Source organism: Sinocyclocheilus grahami, unplaced genomic scaffold, assembly GCF_001515645.1.
Source record: "Sinocyclocheilus grahami isolate Dianchi unplaced genomic scaffold, SAMN03320097.WGS_v1.1 scaffold7.1, whole genome shotgun sequence".
NCBI classification, from domain to species: domain Eukaryota; kingdom Metazoa; phylum Chordata; class Actinopteri; order Cypriniformes; family Cyprinidae; genus Sinocyclocheilus; species Sinocyclocheilus grahami.
The window spans coordinates 3,347,432-3,373,473 of record NW_015505186.1 but is presented as its reverse complement, the minus strand read 5'-3'; the positions used below and the strand labels follow the sequence as shown (position 1 = coordinate 3,373,473).

General features: G+C 36.5%; 3 protein-coding genes and 1 long non-coding RNA gene across 7 annotated transcripts; 1 reads left to right on the top strand and 3 right to left on the bottom strand.

Moving 5' to 3' along the window:
• The first annotated feature begins 30 nt into the window (after positions 1 to 30).
• LOC107589902 (uncharacterized) lies at positions 31 to 21,832 on the top strand. 2 transcript variants are annotated; one of them, XR_001609717.1, is made up of 3 exons: positions 31 to 333; positions 12,800 to 12,889; positions 21,203 to 21,832. It is a non-coding gene; the product is annotated as an uncharacterized lncRNA (long non-coding RNA). The 2 variants fall into 2 exon arrangements; XR_001609718.1 differs by lacking the exon at positions 31 to 333 and adding an exon at positions 10,839 to 10,996.
• coa4 (cytochrome c oxidase assembly factor 4 homolog) lies at positions 1,769 to 2,449 on the bottom strand. 3 transcript variants are annotated; one of them, XM_016278454.1, is made up of 2 exons: positions 2,359 to 2,449; positions 1,769 to 2,181 (listed from the first exon to the last, which is right to left on the bottom strand). In XM_016278454.1, the coding sequence occupies exon 2, from the start codon at positions 2,178 to 2,180 to the stop codon at positions 1,929 to 1,931; it is 252 nt and encodes an 83-aa protein (XP_016133940.1). In that variant the 5' UTR covers position 2,181; positions 2,359 to 2,449; the 3' UTR covers positions 1,769 to 1,928. The 3 variants fall into 3 exon arrangements, with proteins under 3 accessions (XP_016133940.1, XP_016133948.1, XP_016133955.1); XM_016278462.1 differs by having other exon boundaries at positions 1,769 to 2,187; positions 2,359 to 2,444; XM_016278469.1 differs by lacking the exon at positions 2,359 to 2,449 and adding an exon at positions 2,278 to 2,353.
• LOC107589868 (olfactory receptor 10A4-like) lies at positions 6,055 to 7,029 on the bottom strand. The gene has a single exon (XM_016278443.1). The coding sequence runs from the start codon at positions 7,012 to 7,014 to the stop codon at positions 6,055 to 6,057; it is 960 nt and encodes a 319-aa protein (XP_016133929.1). The 5' UTR covers positions 7,015 to 7,029.
• On the bottom strand, positions 9,529 to 10,706 carry LOC107589860 (trophoblast glycoprotein-like). Its single transcript, XM_016278432.1, has one exon. The coding sequence runs from the start codon at positions 10,699 to 10,701 to the stop codon at positions 9,742 to 9,744; it is 960 nt and encodes a 319-aa protein (XP_016133918.1). The 5' UTR covers positions 10,702 to 10,706; the 3' UTR covers positions 9,529 to 9,741.
• Positions 21,833 to 26,042: the final 4,210 nt, after the last annotated feature.

Sequence of the window (26,042 nt, the reverse complement as noted above, 5' to 3'; positions counted from 1 at the left end):
TTGGCATTTCTTGTAGGCAGCTATCTTAAACAGGATGTGATGTGGCAGTTGGTAGTTGACCCACACTGCTTACTTTGAATCACAGTTTGTCTTTAAGTTTCCACTTTATCTTTTGTTCCAATAAATGCAAACTTGCTCAAACAGGTTTGTAGTGTCCCACACTGAAGTGTCTACAGAGTAAAGCAAGCCATTGCATTTAATCAAAAAACTCCCAAGAAGAGGGATGCAGGCATGTGGTAGGCATGTGGTAGGCCTAATCAAGGCCTACATTTGAAATGAACAGGCCTTCAGTGGATCAACAGCTTTCAAAGGATTCTGCAATTCATCCAATTTGTGAGTAACCATGGGGGAATTTATTTTCAAGTGCTGCTGTTGAGAATTTTGGCTTTGACCAAAGATATGAGCATGATGCAAGAAGCTAATGCTAATGTACATATTGTGGCCTGTTGATCCTATGGCTATCTGGACACTTGACTGTATTTGTTTGTGTCAAGCATGGCTGATGAAGATGAAAATGTTGAACAAAGCATTGCCTCGCTCAGTTCTCTACGTAGTGCAAATCTTGCTGTGTGCACATGAAGGATGAATGAAATGGAAGCATTGCTTGTTGATGGTGGTGATGTAGAATCAATAAATAAATAAAAGTGTGGAAGCATTTTATATGGCACTTGGAGAATTTAAGACTGCTCATAAGTTGCAGGAACAACTACCTGATGAAATTCAGGGAAAATTAGCGTATTGACTGGTTTGAGCCTAAAATGGCAACATCTGAGAAATGTATGAGTGAATGGTAGATGTGGAAAAAGGTACAAAAGGATCCACAAACACTTATTGAGCCAAACAATAGTGCTTCGAATGTGTCCATAAAAGTCACAAGTCTCGCAGTTTTCACAGTTCATCAGTATCATCAATGAGGATAAAACAAAAAACGAGAATAGTAGGGACAGACTTTAGTATCTGGAACAATTCACTTCTGGCCAGTCAAAGGAGCTTGCGAAGGGTAGGAATAGATGGATAGGAAGGGTTATGCTGAAGCTAAGAAGCTCCTGAAACTTCATTTTGGTGATGAAGTGAAGATCAACAGTGCTTAAACAGAGAACGCTCTGAGCTGGAGTAATATCAGGGCTGATGATAGAACTAAACTTTTGTTTAGCTTTAATTGGTAATTTTAGAAAGGTCCAGTTGAACAGGATTAGCTGGACTGATGTGTGAAATAATTTCTCAGGTTTGATTAGAATTTAACACAGTGCTCAAATAAAAACATTGGCCTTTTTCACTGAAACCAAAAGTGGACGGTTGTTAACTCTGCCAAGCTCCAGCAAATACCATGAATAAAATATATCACGGCGAACTTAAACTCTCTTAAAAACATACAGTACTGTAGCTTTATGTAACGAGATTAAATTCATGATTATATAAAAGGGGAGGAATAAATATAAATGCTGAAAAAAAAAACTTTTTAAAATGGTCCGCTCACATACTTAATTCTCTTAATTTTAGTGCTAAATTAAATGTTATGTAAGGATTTCATACATCCTATACTATAAAATATTTCTTCTGTTTATGTGGATATAGAATATAGAGTGAAAGTAGGGCAAACTTCTTTAAAACCTAAGAGCAAGAAGCCAGTGAAACTGTTTTATGAGTGTTCAGCAAACCCATATTCAATTAATTATGAAAAGTAATATTTCATTTTTTTTTTCAAATTCTGAGTTCATTTTTGTATTAACATGTACAAAGTCTGAGACTAAAGAAAATGCTTCTGTTTGCCTTTTTTATTCTGATTGTCCAATAAATATTTACATTAAACATACATGAAAAATTTTCATGACATTTCTGTGCTTGACAGAAATTCTTGACACTATGCCTTTTGTTAAGTAAATATGATGGATGTTTTATTGAGCAGCACTGTCTCAGAGGCCTCTGCATCAAGCAGATTGTGTGGCAGAAGTCCTCTGCTTCAGGAGCTGCTCTTTGCGAGTGTTCTGGTAGGTGGTCATGCACTCCTTAAACTTCTGAACCTCAGTCTGACACTTCCTCCAGTCCTGCTGCTCAGCCATACAGTCCTGCAGAGCATAGTGCAGCTCAGCACAGCCTGTCCTGGAGATCATCCCATCCACTGGATCATCCTCATCCTCACTCCTGCTCCGGTTGTGAGGGGATGGAGGAGTCGATGTCATCCTTAGAATTTATAATTATAATTTGAAATGTGTTACAATACATAACGACGTTAGTATCTAAAAACAATACGAGTAAAAAGCTGTAAAAAAAACAAACCCCTCGTATGTATTCGATTTCCTTTCACGCTCGAGCCTGTGTAGCAAAACTCTTAAAGGTTTGATATATAAATAAACTTGCCTTTGCAGTTTAAGATTTCAAGAGCTTCGGGAAGGTTTCATAACTTGTCTAGTCGGGAACATTTCATATCACGAACAGGAAATGTGTAACATTTTTAAGAGTCCGAATCCATTGCCGTAAAGATGACAGTGAATGTAATTACACTTGTCCCTCACTAGATGGTGGTGTTGTATCAGACAATTGCAATAGGCGGAAGCGCTTATTTGCTAAAGCCACGACCTCTAGTGAATTCAGTCGAGATATTTTTCTACATTTTTCATATTTATGATTTATTATTGATTGTTGTCTTAAGTAGCATGTATTAGGTTGACTTTCTAAACAAATCAGCCAGCGAACAGTTTAAACATTGTGACTATTGATTTTCATACAGGGGGAAAGAAGTGTAAATAGGTGAATTAAGATATCACTGACAAAGTGAATAATTTGTCTGTCTTATTAAAGCAGTTCTGAGACACAAACAAATCAAGTCTAGTCTGTGTGAATGATTTCTGCTCTAATTAGCCCCAGGCTGCTCTCATTTCATGAGGGTTAGGTTTAATGACCTTAGAAGAGACTCAATGTAAACACAACAATCTTCATCCCCTGAGCAAGTTAAGTGATCTTCCCAAAGTCAAAAACACTTCATAATATTTTCAGAACTTACAGAAAAAATGGCCATGCTAAATTTGGTATTTATTTGTTCATTAACAAACATAATTTTCGTCAGCTGGGGATGAGCTCATCTCTTATGATGATTATGGAAATATTGAGAGATGGCTGCAGCAATGTATTGCGAGATTAAAATCAGATGAGAATATTAATGAGATGTTCCATCAAATGTATTAATTGTATCATCGTCTGCCACCTGGACTTTGCTTTGATAGAAGCTCCAGGTAGACAGCAAACTAACAACAGGCTTCAATATCAGTGAAAACCTTCAAATATATTTTGTTTATATCTGCTTTTGCCGCACGATTGCTGATGAAATTGGTTTGTTCAAGTGACATCCACATTCAACACACGTAATAGGCCAAAGTAATAATTCACAAAAACAGACCTAGACATATTTAATACATACATGCATACATAATGAGCAAAATGTGATGTATAAGGTATAAAAAAACAAACAAATAAAAATACCTAAATGTAGGAAAAAGAAAAGGGAGAAAAAAAGTGGCGTTTGAATAAGGCTCAATATTTGGAATGAAATAGATACTATATGCCACACAGCATGTACTGCAAAAGTAAGTGCGTGTTCCTTATTGTACATTAACGTTGCACTGTTATCAAAGAACATAGTTTCTATTAGCCATGATGCACAGGGAAAGTACTGTTCACTAGCTAGTTATAAGGCTTGCTACTGTGTCCAGATTTTCCTAACATAATAAATACATTGATTGTTTACAAATTTGCAAACATTTTAATTTCTGCAAGCACAATAAAAAAAAATCAATTCCAAAGTAGATGTTAAAGGGTTAGGTCATCTAAAAATGAATATTCTGAATATATGAATATTCATATGAATATTTACTCACCTTGTTCTAAACCCATACGGCTAAAGGCTTTCGAACTTCAACTGCAGTATAGGCAATATAAACTGCCCAAAAAACAAGACCATTGTCATGAATTTAATCTCACGAAGAACAAGAAGGTCCATAAAGGAAGTATGTGCTATATTCTAACGGTTTTGAAATCCTATAATACAGCTTTATGTGATGAGATTAAATTAATATTTGTACGTGTGCATAGGAAGGACGGGGGAAAGTAATCATTAGTAAAAAATTATACACTTACAGCTTTTTAAATGCTTAAGTCCTTTGCGTCAGGAACTGCGCTTTGGGAGTGAAACTTCTGAACCTTAGTCTGAAATAAGTGTGTGTGTGTGTGTGTGTGTGTGTGTGTACCTACTTAACAATATATTTTGGGGACAAATGTGTACCCAAAAGTGAGCTAAACCTGACAAAATCTCCAAAAAATGCAGAATGTTTTCTGTAAGGGGTAGGTTTAGGTGTAGGGCAATAGAATATACAGTTTGTGCAGTATAAAAACCATTATGCCTATGGAATGTATGTGTGCATGTATGTGTTAGTGGGAGAGAGAGACTGGATACAATTGCAATACATAATAATTAAGTGTCCAAATCCTAAATAATGTTTTTATTTTTTAATTATTATTATTTTTTTAAGAATGTCAATTGTGACTGTCAACTGTTTGGTTACCAACATTCTTCAAAATATTGTCTCTTGTATTCAACAGAGGAAAGAAACTAATATAGGTTTGGAACAAATAGAGGATGAATAAATGATGACAGAATTTTCATTTTTAGGTGAACTATCCCTTTAATTAGCTTTGATAACACATAATCAGGACTTCATTCATTTCAGTTTCCACTGTATAAGTGATTTGGACTGAAAGACCATTGTTTGGACTTAGAAATGTAAAATTTAGAAAAAAAAGCAGACATATTATTGGACACCTACTGTGTAGGATCCAGTGGACCTTAGAGGAGACACAATGCAAACACGACATTGTTCGTCCTCAGAGCGAGTTAATTGATCTTCCCAAACTCCAATTATACTCTCAGAACTTAAATGGGAATGAGAGGCCCCAATCATTAACAGGAAGAGGATCTGGAATTTAAGAGGTCAACTGAGGTCACCATAGATTTAGTTTTTATTTGTTCATTCACAGTGATCATTTTCATCAGATCAAGATGAGCTCATCTCCTATAGGCCTAACTGATTGATGCAGCGATGTATGGCGAGATTAAAATCAGATATGAATATTAATCAGATTTTGCACTAAATGTATCAAGTGCATCATCGTCTGCCACCTGGATTTTGCTTTGAAGCTCCAGTTAGACAGCAAACTGACAACAGCCTTCAGTATGTGAAAACTTTCAAATATCTTGTTGGGAAGCTGCTTTTGCCTCTTGTCAAGACAAACACATGCATTTCATAACAGACCAAAGTAATGATTTACAAAACCAAACAAATAAACAAGCAAAAAGGAGATGCATAAAGTATAAACAAATCTAATAAATACTCAAGTGCTGACAAAAAAGCAGTGGTGTTTGTGTAAGGCTCAATGCAGGTGTATTTGGAATTAAATACTAGCATACTACACAGTATGCTGACTATTTCTGAATATTAGTGTGTGAAATATTGTGCATTATTGTCATGAATTTAATTTCATGAATAAGTTCTAAGTTTATTATTATTATTATTATTATATAGCTTCAAGTGATGAAATTAAATTAATGATTGCATGAAGGTCAGGGAACAGTAAATACATAATTGAAAAAAACAATACACCTTTACAGCGGTTTAATTGCTTCAGAAGTTGCTTTTTGTGAGTGTTCTGGTAGGTGGTTGTGCACTCCTTAAACTTCTAAACCTCAGTCTGACATTTTCCTATATAATTGTGTGTGTGGTCCTGGTATTTCCTATATTATGGGGTCCAAATGTCCCCACAAGGATAGTAGTATCAGAAAATTTTGACTTTGCGGGGACATTTTTTGGTCCCCATGAGGAAACAAGCTTATAAGTCATACAGAATTATCAGAGCAAATGTAGATTTGGAGATTTTATTGAAAAACAATAATATGAACACAAAATAATATTGTCACATGTAATATTGAAGCATCACAGAAAGCCTTCAAGTTAACATTATAAATAATCTCAGCACATTACACTTGAACCACAGTTATGTTGTACATTAAGTTTTTAGAGGATGAACAGACAGTCTCTGGGTTAACAATGAATGAATCCTGCTTCGAATCTCTTTAGTTTTCAGTGAGTAGAGGATGGGATTCACACAGGGTGTGATGAGGGACGACAAAGACAAGCTCACCAGACCTACTCTTGGGTTCCAAATAATTCCAAAAAATGTAAAACAGAAGATAATTACAATAGGAATGAAGAAAAGGGCCACTAATATGAGGTGCTCTGTGCATGTGGCCAGCGCCTTAAAACGGCTCTGATTACTTTTCATTCTGAATACAGCAGTCAGTATACCCATGTAGGTCAAAAAAATGAAAATCAAAGGTACAGTAATAAAGAGTATAGTTAATACAGTGACAAAATTCCACTGGGCTGTCGTGTCACCACAAGCAAGTACTAAAACAGGAGCGTAATCGCAAAAATAGCTGTGGACCTCAAGAGAGCCACAAAAGGACAGGGTTGGGATGGATGTAACCGCATAGAGAGCTATAACAAAACAAAACAACCAAACTGCACTGATTATATAAGTCATTCTGGTGTTTGTGTTAATAGAGTCCTGTCTTAAAGGGAAACAGATTGCAACGAACCTGTCATAAGAGAGAATACACAAGGAAAATGGTTCGAGGGATAAAAAGGTATAGTAAGTGTACATTTGCACAAGGCACAGTTTAAATGGCACAAAATTATCTAGAACAATGTAAGTCTTGATCATGCCAGGCACAAGAGAGGTGCTGAGAACAATATCAACCAAAGCCAGATTACCAACGGCCATGAACTTTGGGACATGCAGACGGTGGTCATAGAAAATGATGGAGATCAGAAAGACATTGCATATTACTGTGATCACATAAAGCACAGTGAGGAACATGACATAGATATTACTGTAAGGCATTGAACTCAATGCAACAATGTAAAATCCGGCAGGCTGAATAATGGAGTTGTTGTCGTTTTGCATGGCTGTCCTTTTTTTACGACCCAGCTTCCTTGCAGCGTGCTTTGCTTTTAGTGGGCGAAAAACCAAATACCTGCGAGAAACAGTCACAAACAGCCTCTGCTTTACAAATCAACTTTAACACCTGTGTTATTTGAGGTCATAAGCCCTTATGATAATCTACCAGAAATATACCAGTGAAAATCTACATTTAACATATTACAGTTATTGTATAAATGATCATTAACACATACATGAAAGCGTGTTGTAGAGGTTTGTGAATAACAAACCACAGTTTTTGTTTCTGCTTCACAGTTCTGAATCACTGTGAATCCTGATTGTGAACTTGGGAACATTTTGGGCAATATATTGGCCAATTTTTCCTCCAGAGGTGTCATTAAACTGGAAAGAATCTCTGCTTTTAAATAGTCTTTAGAGAAAAGACATTCATTAGCACTTTTTACTTAATCAATGTGAGATTAATGATGGTGTAACTAATCGCTTTAAGTGTCACTAATTAGTCTGTTTATTTTTGTGTTCATTTTTGTAACAACAATAAAAATGCCCAGAGGGAGGTGCAAAGGTGGCATTATGAAAAAATTGCAAAATCATATAACAAAACAAAAAAAAAAATTTAAAGAGAAAAGCTTTAAACTCTAGAAACAACCCACTGATTTATTTTATGGCATTGCATATGCAACGGTATACATATTTAACTTTAAAATTCTATAGAATGTAGGACAATCCTGCATGATTCAGAAGATATATGTGACCCTGAAGCACAAAACCAGTCATAAGTAGCACGGATGTATTTGTACCAATAGGCAACAATACATTGTATGGGTCAAAATTATCGATTTTTCTTTTGTGCCAAAAATCATTAGGATATTAAGTAAAGATCATGTTCCATGAAGATATTTTGTAAATTTCCTACCGTAAATATCTCAAAACTTAATTTTGGATTAGAAATATTGCTAAGAACTTTTTTAAACAACTTTAAAGGCGTTTAAGGCATTTTCACATGTGATGTGAAAATGCCTCTGATGACCCCCAGATTCCAGATTTTCAAATAGTTGTATTTCAGCCAAATATTGTCCTATATCCTAACAAACCATACACATAATAGCATAATTTCAACAACAATCCTGAAACATATTGCTTTCTTTCTTTCAATAATATAGATATCGAGCTGTTGGTGTAATTTCTGAGTAGTTTACATTAGGTCTGGATTTCTGTCACGGCTCAGTTAAGTGTGGCGTCGTCCAGTGCTGTTTTTGCACTGATTTTGCTGAACTCCAACGCATACTCCACGAAGGGGAGATCTCTGTGGGCTAGGTTGATAAAACGAGCGGCTACTTCCATGCTGCGGGGGAGAAACACACAGGAAAACAAAATACTTTCAAAACGAAAAAACAAACACGGGGAGAAGGGGCGTCGCTTACTGTTTTGGTCTGGTATTCTGTCACGGTTCGCTACTGTGAGGAGCATGGAGCGAGGAACGAGGAGACGCAGAGTCAAATTCAAACTTATAGACTTTAATAATGTCCAGGGATACAGAAAAACACACGTAGCAAGGATAGACATCAACAATTCCAGACAAGGAAGAACAGAACGGGCTAGAACTCAAATAGGGCACTAAAGTGAAAAGGCATAATAGGACCCCTTTAAGAAAACAACAAAACATGCAAACAAATGGCCGCTTTTATCATGTTCGTTTTGCAATCTCGCTAGTTCCAGTGATTTATTTCTGATAACTTCTCTTTGTTGGTGAAATTATGGGGTTGTGTGTCGTTGTTCCAGAGAGGCGTATAAAGGCGGGTTTTAGTGAAGCGGAGCTTCTGGCCCGACGGTGGAAACGTAGTGTGATTTTGGGCTCGGTGCTACAGTTCTGAGGCTATTAGCTCCACCCGGCCTACTACTGAAAGCACTGGCTCGCACTGGCCCGACAGTGGAAAAAAACTCGAAAAAAAAAAAACACTTATCCTCTTCGCTAATTAGCACACAAGATACCATTGGTATACCATGTTCTTTTTTTACAGTAGCGACCCCCGGAAACAGGTGGATAGGCTTATATTTTTGTCTTTTTTCCTTTTTATTTGAAATATTCCCAAACGTGTTAACTATATCATGAAATATCTCGATTCTCAAATATGTGTAAGTAAAAGCATTTTGCACCTTTATTGATTATGCTAGTTGATTTATAATAGGCGATGGGCAAAGTATAATAATGTAATCTATTTACTACTCTGCATTTTCCTATTGAAATACGAATTTCTAGCTAAGGATCTTTTTTTTAAATAGCCAATAGGCTTCCATTTACATCACAGTTTTGAAACATGAGTTGTTACGTTCTATTGCTTGCAATAAGATCTGTAATACCTGGAGAAAGCTACCCATTAGCATTCAGATTCCTCTAAATGGCTTTTGTAACCAGCAAAACCCAGCCCTCTTGATTGCTGGTCCCAGACAGGTTGGAGATGCATTCCCATTACATATTTTATTAGACAAAAATAAATAAATAAAAGAGACACACCCATGAATGCAAGATGAGTTACTGAAATTTCATATCCATTCTCCCAAAACTTAAAGTTAATTTAAAAAGTGTATATCTGTTGAAAGTTTATTTTGTGAACTTTTAAGAGTATGCTTGTCTTAAAGCTAACATACATGGACTTAAAAGCTACAGACTCCAGTTTCATTGTCGCAGCATTTCATCAAACAGTTCAGGGAGATGAGGTCAGCAGGTTCCGCTTAAACAGCAACGTTTGCTAACCTGGGATCAGAGTCCTGTTCATATCTGTAATGATACACCTCCATTTGATCCCGGCAGGCCTCTCTAATGTTATTGAGCCACCTCTTGATGCCTTTTCTGTTCAAGTACAGCACCATGAGGAACACAACTCCAATGAGGGCCAACACAATGCCGAGAAGCACATAAGAACGGGCATCCAAGTTTTGGCACTCCATGTCCCTCTTTTCTAGATCCTTTAAGAGTGTATTCTTCTTCTTTTCTGGTTGCGCGCATTTCAGGCTAGTTACGTCTGCGCATTGGGAGCTATTCTTCAGCCAATCATAAAACTCCTTCACTTTGTCACATTTACAGTCGAACGGGTTCTGTGATAAGTAAATATGTATTTCCTCGAATTCGTTTAGTTTTGTTAAATTGTGTTTATCTAATGTCGTAATGGAATTATTTGTCAGTATTAAAGTGGTTAAATTGAGGTTGCCAAACCCAGAAAGAGGAATTACCTTCAAACAATTTCCAGACAGGTCCAATCTCTGAAGATTACACAAACTGTCCGTGGACAGCGCGTCAGGTAAGTGCCCCGCGCCCGAAGTAATTAAGTTGTTGCTGAGGTTAAGATGACATAGCCGTTCCAAGCCATAAAAAGCTCCAGGGTACACAACCCTTAAACGGTTGTGACTTAAATCTAAGGAAACAAGACGTGGGAGTCCACAAAACGCACAACTTTCGATCACCTGTATGTTGTTGTCCTGCAGTGACAGCGCGCGCAAGTCCATATCGGTCCCATTGGCTGAAAACGCTCTCTCGGTTAAAACTGAGATGTTGTATCTGTATAAAGTTAATTTTTGGGTGCTTCTGGGCACTTCGAGAGGTAGCATGATCTCTTCACAGCTCACCAATCCGTCATAACGCATGTAGGTATCGTGACATATATGAGCTTCAGCGGACAAAACAAACAAACACATCAGCCCCACGCTAAAATGATAACGCTTTAAAGTGAGAGATAAAACACGAAGTTGTTTTCTGTTCATTTCCATTTTAATCTGAAGCGAATGTTATTCCAAAGGTTTAATTGCAGAATACGTTCTCTTCATAGTTCGGATTCACTTCGCTTCGGGAATCTGTTTGAGCCATCAAGGAAAGCAGTCTGTGTGGCCAGAGAGTGAGCGTTCAGTCCGGCAGCATTTCCTCTTTCTGGAGCTCCCCTGACGACGCCTTCACTACAAACGCGACCTAGTGCTGTCTAGCAGCATCCCTGAAGTGAGCAAAACCTCGCCCACTTCCCTCAGTGAGAGAGAGATTCAAAGAGCCGTGTCGTTTTGCAGTTAGGACAGAGTGGACACTGAATGAACCTCATGCCAGTGAACAGTGTTCAAAGCATTTTAGAAACTTTAAACTGGACTGTACACGATCTGTGGGAGAATAAAGCATGCTGCCTGTAAAACTGTTCAGTAGGGGTGTAAAAATAGGTACTGTCTCAATTTTACTCAATTAAAAGTCAAAGAACCCAACAAAAATATTTGAGAAATATCCAAATCTAACTGTAGGCTACGGCCTACTGTGTAAAAGTTTTTATTGAAATGTATAACTAATATAGTTGCCTGATATTGTTAAACTACTGTACTAATATGCGTTTAAAGTATGTGTTTTTGTATGTAGAAAGCACTGGTGTGTGGTGCATGGTGTTCTGAAATTAGGAGGCAAAGTTCTGAAAGTTTTATTTTTTCAATCAAATAAATTAAACATTACTTACAGAAAGAGAAAATAATCTCATCAAGGTAGGTTTTTTTTTTGGCTACTTTTTTATTTTTAGATATGACAGTGTAGTGAGTGACAGGAAACGATGTGGGGGAGAGAGAGGGTGTGGGATCGGGAAAAGTCCACAAGCCGGGATTCGAACTCGGGACGCCCGCAGCGCAACAATGCTATATGTCGGCACATTGCCCACAGGGCTATCGGCACTGAACAAATTAGTGTTTTTAAGCATTTTACATTTATTCCAAAATATTAACTCAAGGCAGTAATAATTTAAGCAATATATTTTATTTGTGAACTTATGTTCAGCTATTCTTTTTAATAGTTGACTTTTAACTTTGACTTCTTTTTTGGATCATCTGTCATCAAAGCTCCGTAAATATTGGTCACAGACACGGATTTACTTTAAATTAAACCAAACCGATTACTCACTAAAAACTCCCACAGATCATGTTTTCAGGCCATTTTAAGTCTTATTTTGATGTAACATAGTGGTTATATCTAAGTGCGTGAGCTGTTTACTTTATTTAATCTTCCCATTAATGTCATTATATTGTTTATTCAGACTGATTCGCGAATGCAAAAGGCAGGATTTATTGCATGAACCAATCACAGCCGAACATAACCAGTCATATCCAATCATATCTCGATGGAAGAATTGCCTCCTCTCACGTGACTTTACCCCATTGGTAAAGGGACTGCTATTTTCAGTGTACTGATATGTGACGCATCAATTCTAATTCAACTCTAAACACTATTAGTGATGGATAGAATAAGACCACATGAACATGGAAGGGACAGGTCGGGACAGGACACAATTAAAAGCACTGCTGACATTGAGCAAACTCTACCCACAGGACTTACATAAGAATTCTTTCACCTAGAAAGAGGATTCAGACCAAATAACATCTAAAATAACAAACTGAAAAATTAATGAAAGTACAAAACAAAAAAACAAGCGTCATTGCTTTTAAACCCTCTTGTCTGTCCATTGTACTGCAAGTGCACAGCCAACAACAATGTTGTTGCAGGATCAAAAGTGATTTTTTTTAATGCTTAATATTTACGGTGACCAATCCTTAAGACTATTAATTTATGAATACAGTTTACTAATCCTTGCACATGGATGGATTAACCCTGCTCACATTATCACAGAGTTTGATAATGTTGGTCTAATGGGAAAAAAATTCATTATGAAATATTAACACAGAAGCACAATATCAATTCTTTGTAGTTTTGTGTGTCCAAAAGATAATTCAGCATGTATGCTCTGTGATGCCATCTTTGATTTGCTGTGTCTGTTCACAGTGTGGCCCCTGCAATCTATATTGTGAATGTCAGCTGTCTACAGGATCTAATGTTACTCCATCCTATCTGTCTGTGGGGTACAATCTGTTGGTAGGTAACCTTTTTCAACCCATTGCAATTTTTACTGTCTATTCTAAAACTGGTCCCTGAACAGTATTTCTGGAGAACAATTTCAACTGCTGTGGGTTATTGTTTATAGTGGAGAGGAAATCTCCAGGCACCGTGTTGCCTATGAAATGATAAAATAATTTCAGACAAACAAATAAAGACCGGTAATAAGCTCCAAAAACACTCAATGTGCAAAGAGACATAAAAGTAGGGTTCATTTTGGTGACAAAGTTGAAGCTTCTGGCTCCTGTAGCAGGATGGTAGTCACAGGATAGGTCCTTTTCCACCAAAGGTTACTCAAGTTCAAACGAGAGCACTCAGCATTCAGTCATTTTCTCCAGTCAAGTGGAGCATGTAGCTTTTAACGCTTGGAGATAATTCAATTTTGTGGGATTTCATTACAGTAAGCCATCCTCCACCCTTTAGCCACATGAAATGTATTACTGATTACTTTACTTTAAAATCTAACCTTCTGCTTTCAATTTTCACCCTATGTCTACATCAACACTAGACTGAGAAGCAGCATCGTAATAATCAAAAATGCATGCATCAGAAGGGCTATAGCCTAAGTGATAGCTGTTATCGAGTGATGCACCATGATTATTTTATTCAGTGGGCACCTGACAAAGTGGCCTAATTGTACTTGTCAGCCTATGGTAAGCCGGTTTGAGGTGTGCAACAGATATGAGCTATCATGTTCCAAATGGGCAACTTGGCCGGGTATATTACTTTATCCTTGTGGCTGCCCGTCTGGAGTAACAGTTGGCAAAGTGTCACAGTGTCTGTCACTCATGTAACAGGTTCTAAGACAGAAAGTAAGAGAGACAGATGCTTTACAGCAGTGAATAAATGTGTGAATTTTGACAGATATGAACACCCACCCACCCCACACACACCGAAAAAATAATATATATTATATTAATAAAAATTGCATTTACATTTTTATATTACTCTCTCTTTAACCCATACATGTCTAGGATGCATATATTTGATAAATACAGTAAAAAAAAAAAAAGATTTTAAAGGGGTCATATGATGTTGCTAAAAATAACATTATTTTGTGTATTTGGTGTAATGAAATGTGTTTATGCGGTTTAAGGTTCCACATACTGTACATTATTGTTTCTCCTCTATGCCCCGCCTTTCTGAAACGCATCGATTTTTACAAAGCTCATCGGTCTGAAAAGCGAGGTGTGCTCTGATTGGCCAACTATCCAGTGTGTTGTGATTGGCCGAATACCTCAAGTGTGTGACGGAAATGTTACTCCCCTTACCATATTGTGATGCCCTGTCCGGCCGGAGCGACGAGACAAAAACATTAAAACCCATTATAAAAGAGGCATTTGTTGCATACAGTGGGGCATAATTACGGATTATAATGACTTATACTGTCTTTATCCGCGTTGCATCGCGCTGCGTAAACATAAAACCATGTCTGCATTTGTGATCGGAGAAATGACAAACAACAAGCGCTACTCTACACTGCTCAGAACTCGCGTTTGAATCGTCAGTGGCAAATTCTTTAAATATAAAAACCTACTTACAGTTTGTGAGTCAGAACAGCCGGCATTGTAGTCTACTCTCCCAGGATCAGGAAACAGTCCTCCATAAAATGTGCTGCACACATCCGAATATTTGGGTTGAACTGTTCTGGAACAGTGTTGTTAAATACAACTTAAGCACTGATTTATAGTTGTGTCCTCTTTTGGAAGACCAAACAAAGTAGTTTCGCTTTCACAACGAAACACTGCGTGTTCCCAACATGGCGGCAGCAAAAACAATATTACAGCGAGAATAAAAGTTACGCCTTCTTTCTTTCCGTGAACATTTGGGCGGCTTTTTATTGATTTATTCCTGTGATGGCAAAGCTGAACTTTCAGTAGCCATTACTCTAGTCTTCAGTGTATGTGGCACTGAAGACTAGAGTAATGGCTACTGATTTCTGAGACTTCAGAAATCATTTTAATATGCTGATTTGATGCTCAAAAATATTTCTAATTATTATCAATGTTCAGAACAGTTTTTGCTTTTTAATAATTTAGTAGAAATTGTGATACCATTCAAAAGTTTGCAAGGAGACATTACATTGATCAAAAGTGACAGTAAAGACATTTATAATGTTACAAAATAATAAATATTAAATATTCAAACAAATACTGTTTTTGTAAACTTAATCAGAATCCTGAAAAATGTATAAATTTTTTCATAAAAGCAAAAAAACTAATAAAAATAAAGCACCATATCAGCATATTAGAATGATTTCTGAAGGATCATGTGACACTAAAGACTGTAGTAATGGCTGCAGAATATTCAGCTTTGCCATCACAGGAATAAATTAAACGATTTAATTTAATAATAAAAATAAATTTCAAGTATATTACATAGAAAACAGTTATTTTAAATTATAATAATATTTTACAGCATTACTGTCAGCGTGCAGTGTGTACAAGGAATAGGACTGGAAACAACTCAGGAACCAAGAGACGACGATAACACAACGGAGAACTGAGGGCGTATAAGCAAGAACCAAACAAAGGGAACTAATGAGATTAATCAACACGGGTGGAAACTAATGAACTAATCAGGGAACACAGGAAAACTAGGGCTGTGTCCGAAATCGCCCCCTATCCCCTCATTCACTATTCCCTACATTAGGTCACTAATTCAGTTCAGTAGAGTGAATGAAAACGAGTAGTGAATTCGGACACTGAATGCACTGGAACGAATGCCGTTTTTGCATAGTTTGTGCTTGCTGTTTATTAATCATTAAATTAATTAATTAATTAAAAAAAATGGCTGTTCCCTCAAAAAGTGCCCTATTTAAGGGTATAGGGGGCGATTTCGGACACAGCCTAGGTCATCGGCAGGAAGAACAGAAACAGTGAAATCTAAACCGAAACAGAACATAAACGTGACAATTACGATTTATACTTTATTTTTTATTAAATAAATACAGCTTTGGTGAGCATGGGAGACTTTACAAAAAACATTTTCACACATTTCCAACAAAGTTTTCATTACTGTAATGCAAAAAAAATCTAATTTATGACCTGGACTTGTTTTCATGAGATTTACTTTTAAGTTCAAGTTCAAGTTTATTTCTAAAGCACATTTAAAAACAGCTAAAAGCCGACCAAAGTGCTGTACACTCTGTACAAATACAATAAGTAAAATATTAATAGCATAATGTCAAATACACATAACATGACTATAATGAAAAAAAATTCATAAATTTAAGAAGCCAAAGTAAAAAGATGAGTTTTTAGACAAGATTTAAACACCGGTAGAGTGGAGGCCATTCTAATATGAGATGGTAAGTTGTTCCAGAGAGTAGGACCAGCCACTTCAAAGGCTCTATTTCCTCTCGTCTTTAGACGAGTGCGAGGGATCTGGAAGAGAAGTTTTTGACCCTCAGATCGTAATCGTCTTGGAAACTACAGAAAGAAATGGTTTAATTTTAGAAAGGGACCAAAGGTAGAAGAAGCTGGAGCCTATGACAGAACTGATATGTTTATCGAATTTTAAAGAATTATCAAACTCTACACCCAAATTTCGGCACTGAAGGGGAAGTAAATTAATTTCGGTGCTTAAGATCAAATTGATTTTGATGCCTGGGGCCTGAGGAGTTCAAAATTATGACCTCCGTTTTATCGGTGTTTAAGAAAATAAAATTTTTATTTTAACATCATCAAGACAAGCAGATAAAGTATTTACAGCACTTTCTTTTTTCCTAGTAACTGGTAAATATATTTGCATATCATCGGCATAACAATGAAAAGAAACTCTATGCTTTCTAAACACAGAACCCAGAGGAAAATATAGAGAAAAAGAGTAGGAGTTAAAATCGAGCCCTGAGGAACACCACATGTTGAAAGACACAGAGATGAAGTACAATTACCTATTTTAACCCTAAATCTTCTATTAGTTAAAAAGGATTTAAACCAACTTAAAACAGCACCTCCCAGGCCTACAAAATATTCTAATTGAGAGATAAGAATCTCGTGATCAACAGTATCAAAAGCTGAAGATAGGTCCAGCATTTCTAAAATGACGGAATCTCCAGAATCTGTAGCCATTAAAACGTCATTAAGAACTTTTATAAGAGCTGTTTCAGTACTGTGCAAAGATTTGAACCCAGACTGGAATGTCTCATAAATCTGATTATTTGTTTAAACGGACTGAAGCTGTAAACACACAATTTTTTCCATCACCTTAGAAATAAACGGTAATACAGATATTGGCCGAAAATTGGATAAAACAGTAGTGTCAAGTGAAGGTTTTTTTAGGATAAGAGAGACTGTGGCCATTTTCAGACTTTCTGGTATAAATCCAGATGACAAACATTAATTCAACAATGACACAAGCTCTGGTCCCACTGTGTCAATTACCGGTATTTGTCTCATAGCGAGGGTGTATTATATCACATGGAGAAGAGGAAGGTTTCAATTTAACAATTATGTCCTTCACTGATTGAAGAGAAACCAGATTGAAGGTAGTCCAGGTAGTCACAGATATCCTGCTTGTTTGAGTTTCATAGTCAGTGTCTTGAATCTGAGCCCTCAGATTAGAGACTTTTTCACCAAAGTATCGCAGAAAATCGTCACCGAGTGTATTGGTAGGATGTTGGATAATGCTAACAGGTGGAGTCAACACAGAGTTTATAACATTGAAAAGAACTTTAGGAGTCTGATGATGCTTATAAATTAGATCAGAGAAATAAGAGGATTTAGCAGTCTTTACTGCTCTCTGGTAAGAGGATAAGCAGTCCTTAAGAATGTCAAAGGAAATTTGTAGTTTTTTCCATTTTCTTTCTTTTTTTCATTGTTTGTGTGTGTGAGTTTGCACCACATGCGCATTGTTTGTAAAGAGCATTATTTCTGCGTCACTCAGCCGTGTGTTTGTTCTATGCCCATTACTTTAAAGTGTGTGCATTGGCAGCGTGAGACCAGGGGCCTGTTTCAGTAAGGATGTTCAACCAACTCTGAGTTTAAACTTGAACTCTGAGTTTACTTACCCTGAGATGGGAAACTCTGAGTTTTCGGTTTCAGAACAGCTAAATTGTGTTCGTTCAGTCGACTCTGAGTATGTTGACTCATGAGTTTAGCTCGTGCATCATGACTATGAAAGGCCATGATCAATGGAGCTCCGAAATTACGATTCACTATGGCAACAGAACAGACAAAAAGACGTCTGCATAATTCTGAGTCAATGCGTAAATTTAATTCTTAATCACTGTTATAATATCAGAGGTGAAAACTGTAAATTATTGAATATTAATTTTAATGGTATTCCATGGCAAAAAAAGAACATGGCAGCAGCTAAAAATGAAGTATAAAAACACAATTCAATCAAGGTAAAGCTTTAAGCATAAAATGTTCGTGGGTGTATAGGCTACATGACTTTACAAACATTTGACATTAAATATCATTCAGTGTCTATTTTCTTTTTCCACATATTCTAATGCTCTTTTCACATAATTAAATATTCTCTAATCCAACCTGTTAGGCCTACATTTCTTAATTAGAGTTATGAAATTAACAACTGACTTGTCACCAGTCGACAGCAAGAAGAGCCTGCACCAGCACCACTGACAGATGTAGAGGAGATGGTCATGTACTGGAATAATTTTAAAATCCAAAAGTAAAAAAAAACAAATAACTTGCTTTTGTAGGCCTATTTGTAGGACATAAAGATGACCAAATTAATTGTGAATAATTTGTGTTTATTTAGCAGCTGTGGTGGTGGCTACGGCATATATGTCGTCATACTACCCCTCCATGTGGCATCCTTCCATTCCATAGTTTTTTCCATACAGCTTTTATTATCGGTCTGCATTCAGTGGCCTTACTAATGTGTTTTGCATCTCTGATGTTTTATAGAAAACTACCGTTTAAAATGGTAAAAATGCACATTTTCTGCATGTGAATATTGGAGAAAAACCCCCCCCTACTAATTTATGCAGCCTCCTCATCTACAGTATCCTGTATTAAAGGAGATGCCATGTTTGTCACTTTGACGGTGTCTGCATGATGAAAATATGCGCAATGAATAAATACCTGCACTGCAAAAAATTTGATAAATAAACTTTTCTTACTTACAATTTTGTTGTCTTGTTTCCAGTCAAAATATTTGAAGATTCTTAAATCAAGAAGCATTTTCTACATAAAAAAAAAAAATTCAAGGTAAAAAATTCAAGGGGTTTAATTTTTTTTCCCAGGGGGGGGGGGGGGGGGGGGGGGATTAATTTAAGTGCATTTTTCTTATTTTGCAAATTATCTGCCAATGGGATAAAAAAAATTAAAAATTATTGTTCCTGTTTACATTAATATTCTTTTTCTTACCCTATGGCGGACAACTTTACATGTTTTACATAAAATGCACTTGTTTCCCCCAAGATTCATTTTTCATCTATAAAAAATGCATCTTAACTTAAGAATGAGATATTTGTACTTGAAATAAGACAATAATACTCAGTAAGAAAAACATTTTTGCAGCGTGAATGAATTAATGAGGTATTTAAACACAGCTTACGCTTTAAAAAGGGGGAGGAGACCAAAATAAACTCTGGGTTTACCGAAGAAAACCTGCTCCCGACCAGGATAGGTTCATAGAGTAAGTTACCTCTCTCTCAGAAACGGGCTTGACTTACCCTGCTTTCTCGGGTTTGACAAACCTCCCATTCTGAAATTGAAAACCCTGGAGTTTCCCTCATTTCAGGGTTAACATACTCTTTCTGAAACGGACCCCTGCTTTCTGTTTGCTGGATCAGTAGTAACAGTGTGCTCTGTTTGGTGAGCTCCTCTGATAGCTCATTTTCCATTATGCTCACTTCAGATCAACCTAATCTCTCCACAAACTCTCTGCATTAAACCTGACCACACATTTCCGCAAATTTCCAACATCCACCCCAGAGTGACTCATTTAATTGTCAGATAAGAGCACTTAACCAAACCAGTGCATTATCAAACGTCACTCATGCAACACATTAAAAGAATCCAAACAGGGAACTAATGAGATTAATCAACACGGGTGGAAACTAATGAACTAATCAGGGAACACAGGAAAACTAGGGCTGTGTCCGAAATCGCCCCCTATCCCCTCATTCACTATTCCCTACATTAGGTCACTAATTCAGTTCAGTAGAGTGAATGAAAACGAGTAGTGAATTCGGTTCAGATTGTTGAATTATTCATTTGTTTACAGCAACACAATCTTGTAGCAGTTTTTTTTAACTATTTTATGTTTTGGGGAATTGGTGACTAATCTGCCACCTCATGTAATCTTAAGATTTCATTTAGGTGTGATATTACGATAAGGTAGAGTTTGAGGAGAAAAACTAATTGTCATGAAAATAATGTCACAGTGCAAAATGGCCTTAAAAATAGGTTTAATTTACTTTATGCAAAATATAATTTATTTTTTCTTTAATATTATGTTGAAATATTGTGGGAGCTGGTTTCCACCCTGGAATAAAAAATAAATAAAAAAAGGTAATTGTGAATTTTTGTCTCGCAGTTTGTCTCACACTTTTCCTGGCAATTCTGAGTTTGTATCTCTCAACTTATATAATCTGGCAATTCTGAGAAGAAAAGTCGAATTGTGAGATAAAAATTTACCTTTTTTTTTTTATCTGTGGTGGAAACGGGTTTCCATAACATGCGACTCGATATTAGACTCAATATTTGCTTGCCAGGTTGCATACAAAAATAAATATATGTACTTTGTATTTAATTTTTATTCTTTTAAAACGTAAAATAAAGGTTATTTATTGGCATCAATGGTCCCACAAAAAACCTCTACCATCCATGGAACTTTTTCATTTCACACAAGTTTCTGGAAAGTTTCTATTAGATTATTAAAATGTTCTTCACACTAAGACAAAAAATTGTCATTTGAAGAACAGTTCACTGAAAGGTTCTTTGGGGAACCAAAACTGGTGAAAACCCCCTTTTGAACCCTTTATTTTTAAGAGTCTAAGATTCACCCTGCACTGTTTTGCAGTACTGAGAGTTTCACTTAGAAGTATATCTCTTAACGTCACTTTCAGAGACTTCTAAAGGGCTGCATTGTAATTGCAAAGCCTGCAGGTTTTGTTACCAATGTGTGGTGTAGGTGTCCAATTGCAAACATCAGTTTTCTTCCAATGAGGAAAGTGTCTTTTGTTTTTGATCCGTGACCCACACAAAAGAGTTGGTGGGTGGATGGTGGAGCCTGGAGGAGGTGATTATGGTTGGATGGCTCTTCTGCTTGCTCTGATAAGCATTAACAGAGGCTTTTATTTCTCATTAACTCAAGGTGCTTCCTCTCGGCTGGCGGAGAATGAGGAAATCACACGGGGACATCTGCGAGGACCTGTGAGACGCCAAGCACCTGAGCTCAACCAGAACGTCTGCTATCAGGCTGTGTCTACACTGCGTGATTACCACAACACAGATAAGAAACCTTGTGATTATAATATTACAGCTGTCACATTGACCCGCAGGCTTGATGTAAACAAGGGTGTCGCTGCGCAGCTGCCGCTTTCTCTCGTAGTGAAAGTGTTTTGTGCAGTTGCAGGCGGTGCGTCAGAAACGTGCTGCGGCACGGATGGTGTAAACAAAAGCATTGACTAGAGTGGCTGCAGACGGTTGCAGTAAAGGTGTGACAGATGCATGATGATGGCGTGTGAAACCAGACCGGCACCATCTGCGTTAAAAGCTAGCGTATGGAAGCACTTTGGCTTCTGGCTGGAGGGGGAAAGACCCTGGACAAGAGCCACACTATATGCAAGTTGTCAAGCCAAACTAAAATATTGTGGAAACACAACAAATATGAGAAACCATATTACATATTATGCTTAAGTCTGTATTCATTTGCTACAAGTATGCTGCTACAGGCACATGTTTCATTTCCCGTTGGTTCTTTGTAACCTTGTTGTTGACTTGCCAAATCACTTCCATTTGTTTCATTAATAAAATCTTGGAAGTAAATTCATTATGGGTCATTCCAGATACTCTGCTTTAATAGTCAGACAGTGAGAAAAAAGAAAATCTGAATTAAAACAAAAGATGCATCGATAATCATTTTATCATAGCATCGCAGCCCTCTGAATCGTAATCGAATCGTGAGGTGCCTAGAGATTCCCACCCCTAACACTAGGTATGTTTACATGGACACCTTTTGCTTCCATCGGAATTAATTCATTCTGATTGATGAATCCGAACGTAGTGTTTACATGAACGCTAAATAAAGTGATTGGGTTGCGCGTTTATATGTCACAATCTTCTGAGCGGATTTATTCTTTTGACATGCGCACACTGCATGAATATTAGCGTTTCACGCTGTTGTTGCATACTGTTTTTTAAAAAGCACACGTAATATTTATCTACTTCGGGTCCTATTTAGGCGACGACCAGCACATGAACTGTTGTGCAGTGCTGCTTACTTTATAAAGCAGTAAAAGTGCCCCTTCCTGCACCCAAAACCAGTCGTCTGTTGATGAGAGTCTTAAACAAGGACTGGTGGGACGTTGTCCTGCTCCACTTCACAGACGCCGAGTGAAAGGGGAGTTTTAAAATGACTGGACACTCATTTATGACACTATATTCACCAGGAAAAATAGCTCGTTCTGCGTGTCATACGTCATTACGCTATTTCTACGTCACTGCACATGCGCAGTACTTTCCAGTTTTGGTTTTCAATCCGATCAAGTGTTTACTTGTCCTCTCAATCGGATTACAAAAGGAATAAACCACCCCTTACAATTCGATCGATATCTATCTATCTATCTATCTATCTATCTATCTATCTATCTATCTTATATAGAAATTATTTGCAGCATACATTTTTTTATTTTCTGTCAATAAATTATTAATTTCTACAACTTTACACATACATACATCAAAAAAAGTAAAAAAATAAAAAAGTAAAACAATGTATGTGACAAAGCTTTATTATTTTTATTATTATTAATATTTTACGGAAATAATTTGCAGCATATATTTTATTTCATTTTGTCAATAAATTATTGATATCCACAAATTTATATTTGTACACGCATCAAAAAAAAAAAAAAAGGAAAAAATAGTATGTTGCAAAGCATTTCATTATTATCATCATCATTTATTATTATTATTGTTGTTGTTGATGTTGTTTTTGCTGCATACATTTTAATTTAATCTATCTATCTATCTATCTATCTATCTATCTATCTATCTATCTATCTATCTATCTATCTATCTATCTATCTATCTATCTATCTATCTATCTATCATTATTATATAGAAATTATTTGCAGCATACATTTTTTTATTTTCTGTCAATAAATTATTAATTTCTACAACTTTACACATACATACATCAAAAAAAGTAAAAAAATAAAAAAGTAAAACAATGTATGTGACAAAGCTTTATTATTTTTATTATTATTAATATTTTACGGAAATAATTTGCAGCATATATTTTATTTCATTTTGTCAATAAATTATTGATATCCACAAATTTATATTTGTACACGCATCAAAAAAAAAAAAAAAAAAAAAAAAAAGGTAAAAATAGTATGTTGCAAAGCATTTCATTATTATCATCATCATTTATTATTATTATTGTTGTTGTTGATGTTGTTTTTGCTGCATACATTTTAATTTATTGAAGTTTATATCAATAAATTATTGATATCTACATATTTCAGCAGTATTAGCATATCTTTATATGTGACCCTGGACCACAAAACCAGTCATAAGGGTAATTTTTTATACATTTATACATTCATTATACATCTGAAAGCTGAGTAAATAAGCTTTCCATTGATGTATGGTTTGTTAGGATAGGACAATATTTGGCTGAGATACAACTATTTGAAGAATCTGGCATCTCAAAAAAAAAGTTTTAATATATTTATGCTAGGAAATATACAAAATATCTTCATGGAACATGATCTTTACTTTTGGCATAAAAGAAAAATCGATAATTTTGAACCATACAATGTCTTGTTGGCTACATCTACAAATATACCCATGCACCTTAAGACCTTTTGTGGTCCAGGGTCACATATTTCAGCAATATATGCATTACCAGAATGACATACCATAAAATATTATTAATATATCAGAATTAAATTTTTCCTGTCAAATGTTTAAACATTTTCACTTCACTTGAAGGACTGTCACCATGCCAAAAAAGGTATATGCAGTGAAACCCCTTTCATTACTATGAGCTGTGCAGGTTTATATTTTGACAGGTTTTTCTGAGGATATAGATAAGCCTGGTAAGTTTCCAGCTTACTTGTAAGACTTGTCACGAATCTGTCAACCAGTTTCTAGAAACGTCTCTGGAGGCTTGAAAAGTTTACACGCAGTAAGTATCAGCAATGAAAGTGACCTACAGAAGCGATGTGTCAGTGGAGATTAAAGCTCATGTGTTTACAATGCACTCCCATTGGCTTCACATCAGGGGACCGCTTATGTCCCAAAAGGCAAGGATTTGTGGGTAAATGCTGTTCATTCTGTCCCTCCCATTGCTCGAGTCCTTCAGAGCTGCCTCTAAGCAAAGGGTAAGGAGTTGAAGGACTCTGCCCCACACGCTATTCTGGCACACATGCGTGGCTGTACCTTCAGCAGGAGGTTTTTCATTCATCACGCACCACCACGTAAACTTAAATCGGCTGTCTGTGTGACAAACGGCTCTGCCCTGATAAAGCACCAACGCAGGTACATGTTCCTCATCAATCAAAATGCAACAAGGTCATTTATATCTCACGCTCAGCGGGAATTACGTGTCCTTTTGCTTCACCCTCAAGGTCATCGAATCTTATAGATCAATTGTACCTATTAACAGAAGTGAGAATTAGACACAAGATCCTCCAAACTGCCTTTCGCAGATGGATTTTATAAAGGAAAATCAATCATCTGCCGATCAAGCTCATCATTCATAGGTGTCATGTATCTCCCATCCTGAAGACGGACTAAAAACCTCTTAATCACTTTCCAAGTCATAAAAATTCAAAAGGATTCCTTCGCCGTTCTTCTTCTCCACCCGTCTACCGAGAGACGAAGGCCCCTGAGGCTGTAATCAAGCCGGGTCTTTGAAGCATGGCCCCAGGGCCAGCGGAACACTGCAGGAGTGCAGAGAGACACACTACTTAAACACTACTCCTGAGCCACATGAATTAATAATGGAGGTGGATTCCATCTTTGCTTGGTCACTGTAGATGCATTATGCCAGCCTATTGGCCGAAGAGTAACAGATACTTATAAAATGGTGTCACCTGTCAAAGAGGCATTAATTAGTCATCCACAGTTGTAACGGAGCAAGCCGCATCCAAACAGGCAGTGTGGCTCGGTATCATCTAGTTGCGTGTTCCAACATGACCATCTTATAATGGATCTCATTCAACCTCTGACATAAATGGCTTCTAAATGCACATCGACACCTTTGACAACAGCCTCCATTGCCCCTGATGCTTCTGGGCAACACCCAACTGATGGACAAGATAGAAAAGCAGCAGAATTTACTTCCCTATACAAGCTTTATTTCATCAAGCAATTTCTCATTTGTATCAAAGGCCTAATATGAGTAAATTTGATGATCCTGAGTTCAAAAATATAAATAAAACTTTCATATTAAAAATATGAAGTTTTTTTTATGTATCAGCTTTAATAAACTTATCAAAACAACAAAAGCAGTCAAATGTCAAAAAGTAGTATTTAAAATGTATAATTTAACATAGTTTGCAAAGGAGTGCATGCATATATTCAGTTATTCCTTTTAATGAATAATAATGAATAATAAATAACGAAAAACTTTACATACAGTAAAGATCTGGGTCATTTTTGCATTTTCTTCTTTAACAGAATTGAGCAAATAGTTGTAACCTGGCTCAGGGGAACATATGGCAGCTTTTTTCTGGTTATTACGAGATGATATATGATACATAAAATGCACCATATTTTATAAGAAAGTGTGAAGTGCTAGAGCAAAACAGTCACTATTTTTGCAATCAGTACCCTAAAATTTGCAAGAAACAAGTACTAAATTTCATTTAGCAAATATTATATATAATTAATAAGTAATTGCACCATCCCATTGACAACTTTTTCGGCAACCCTCCACAAAGTGTTAACTCATGAAATGGGCAAACTCATGAAATACACACACA

What these genes read in the sequence shown, in the direction of transcription:
- coa4 (XM_016278454.1), bottom strand. Translation starts at nt 2,180, where the DNA reads ATGACATCGACTCCTCCATCCCCTCACAACCGGAGCAGGAGTGAGGAT.
- LOC107589868 (XM_016278443.1), bottom strand. Translation starts at nt 7,014, where the DNA reads ATGCAAAACGACAACAACTCCATTATTCAGCCTGCCGGATTTTACATT.
- LOC107589860 (XM_016278432.1), bottom strand. Translation starts at nt 10,701, where the DNA reads ATGTGTTTGTTTGTTTTGTCCGCTGAAGCTCATATATGTCACGATACC.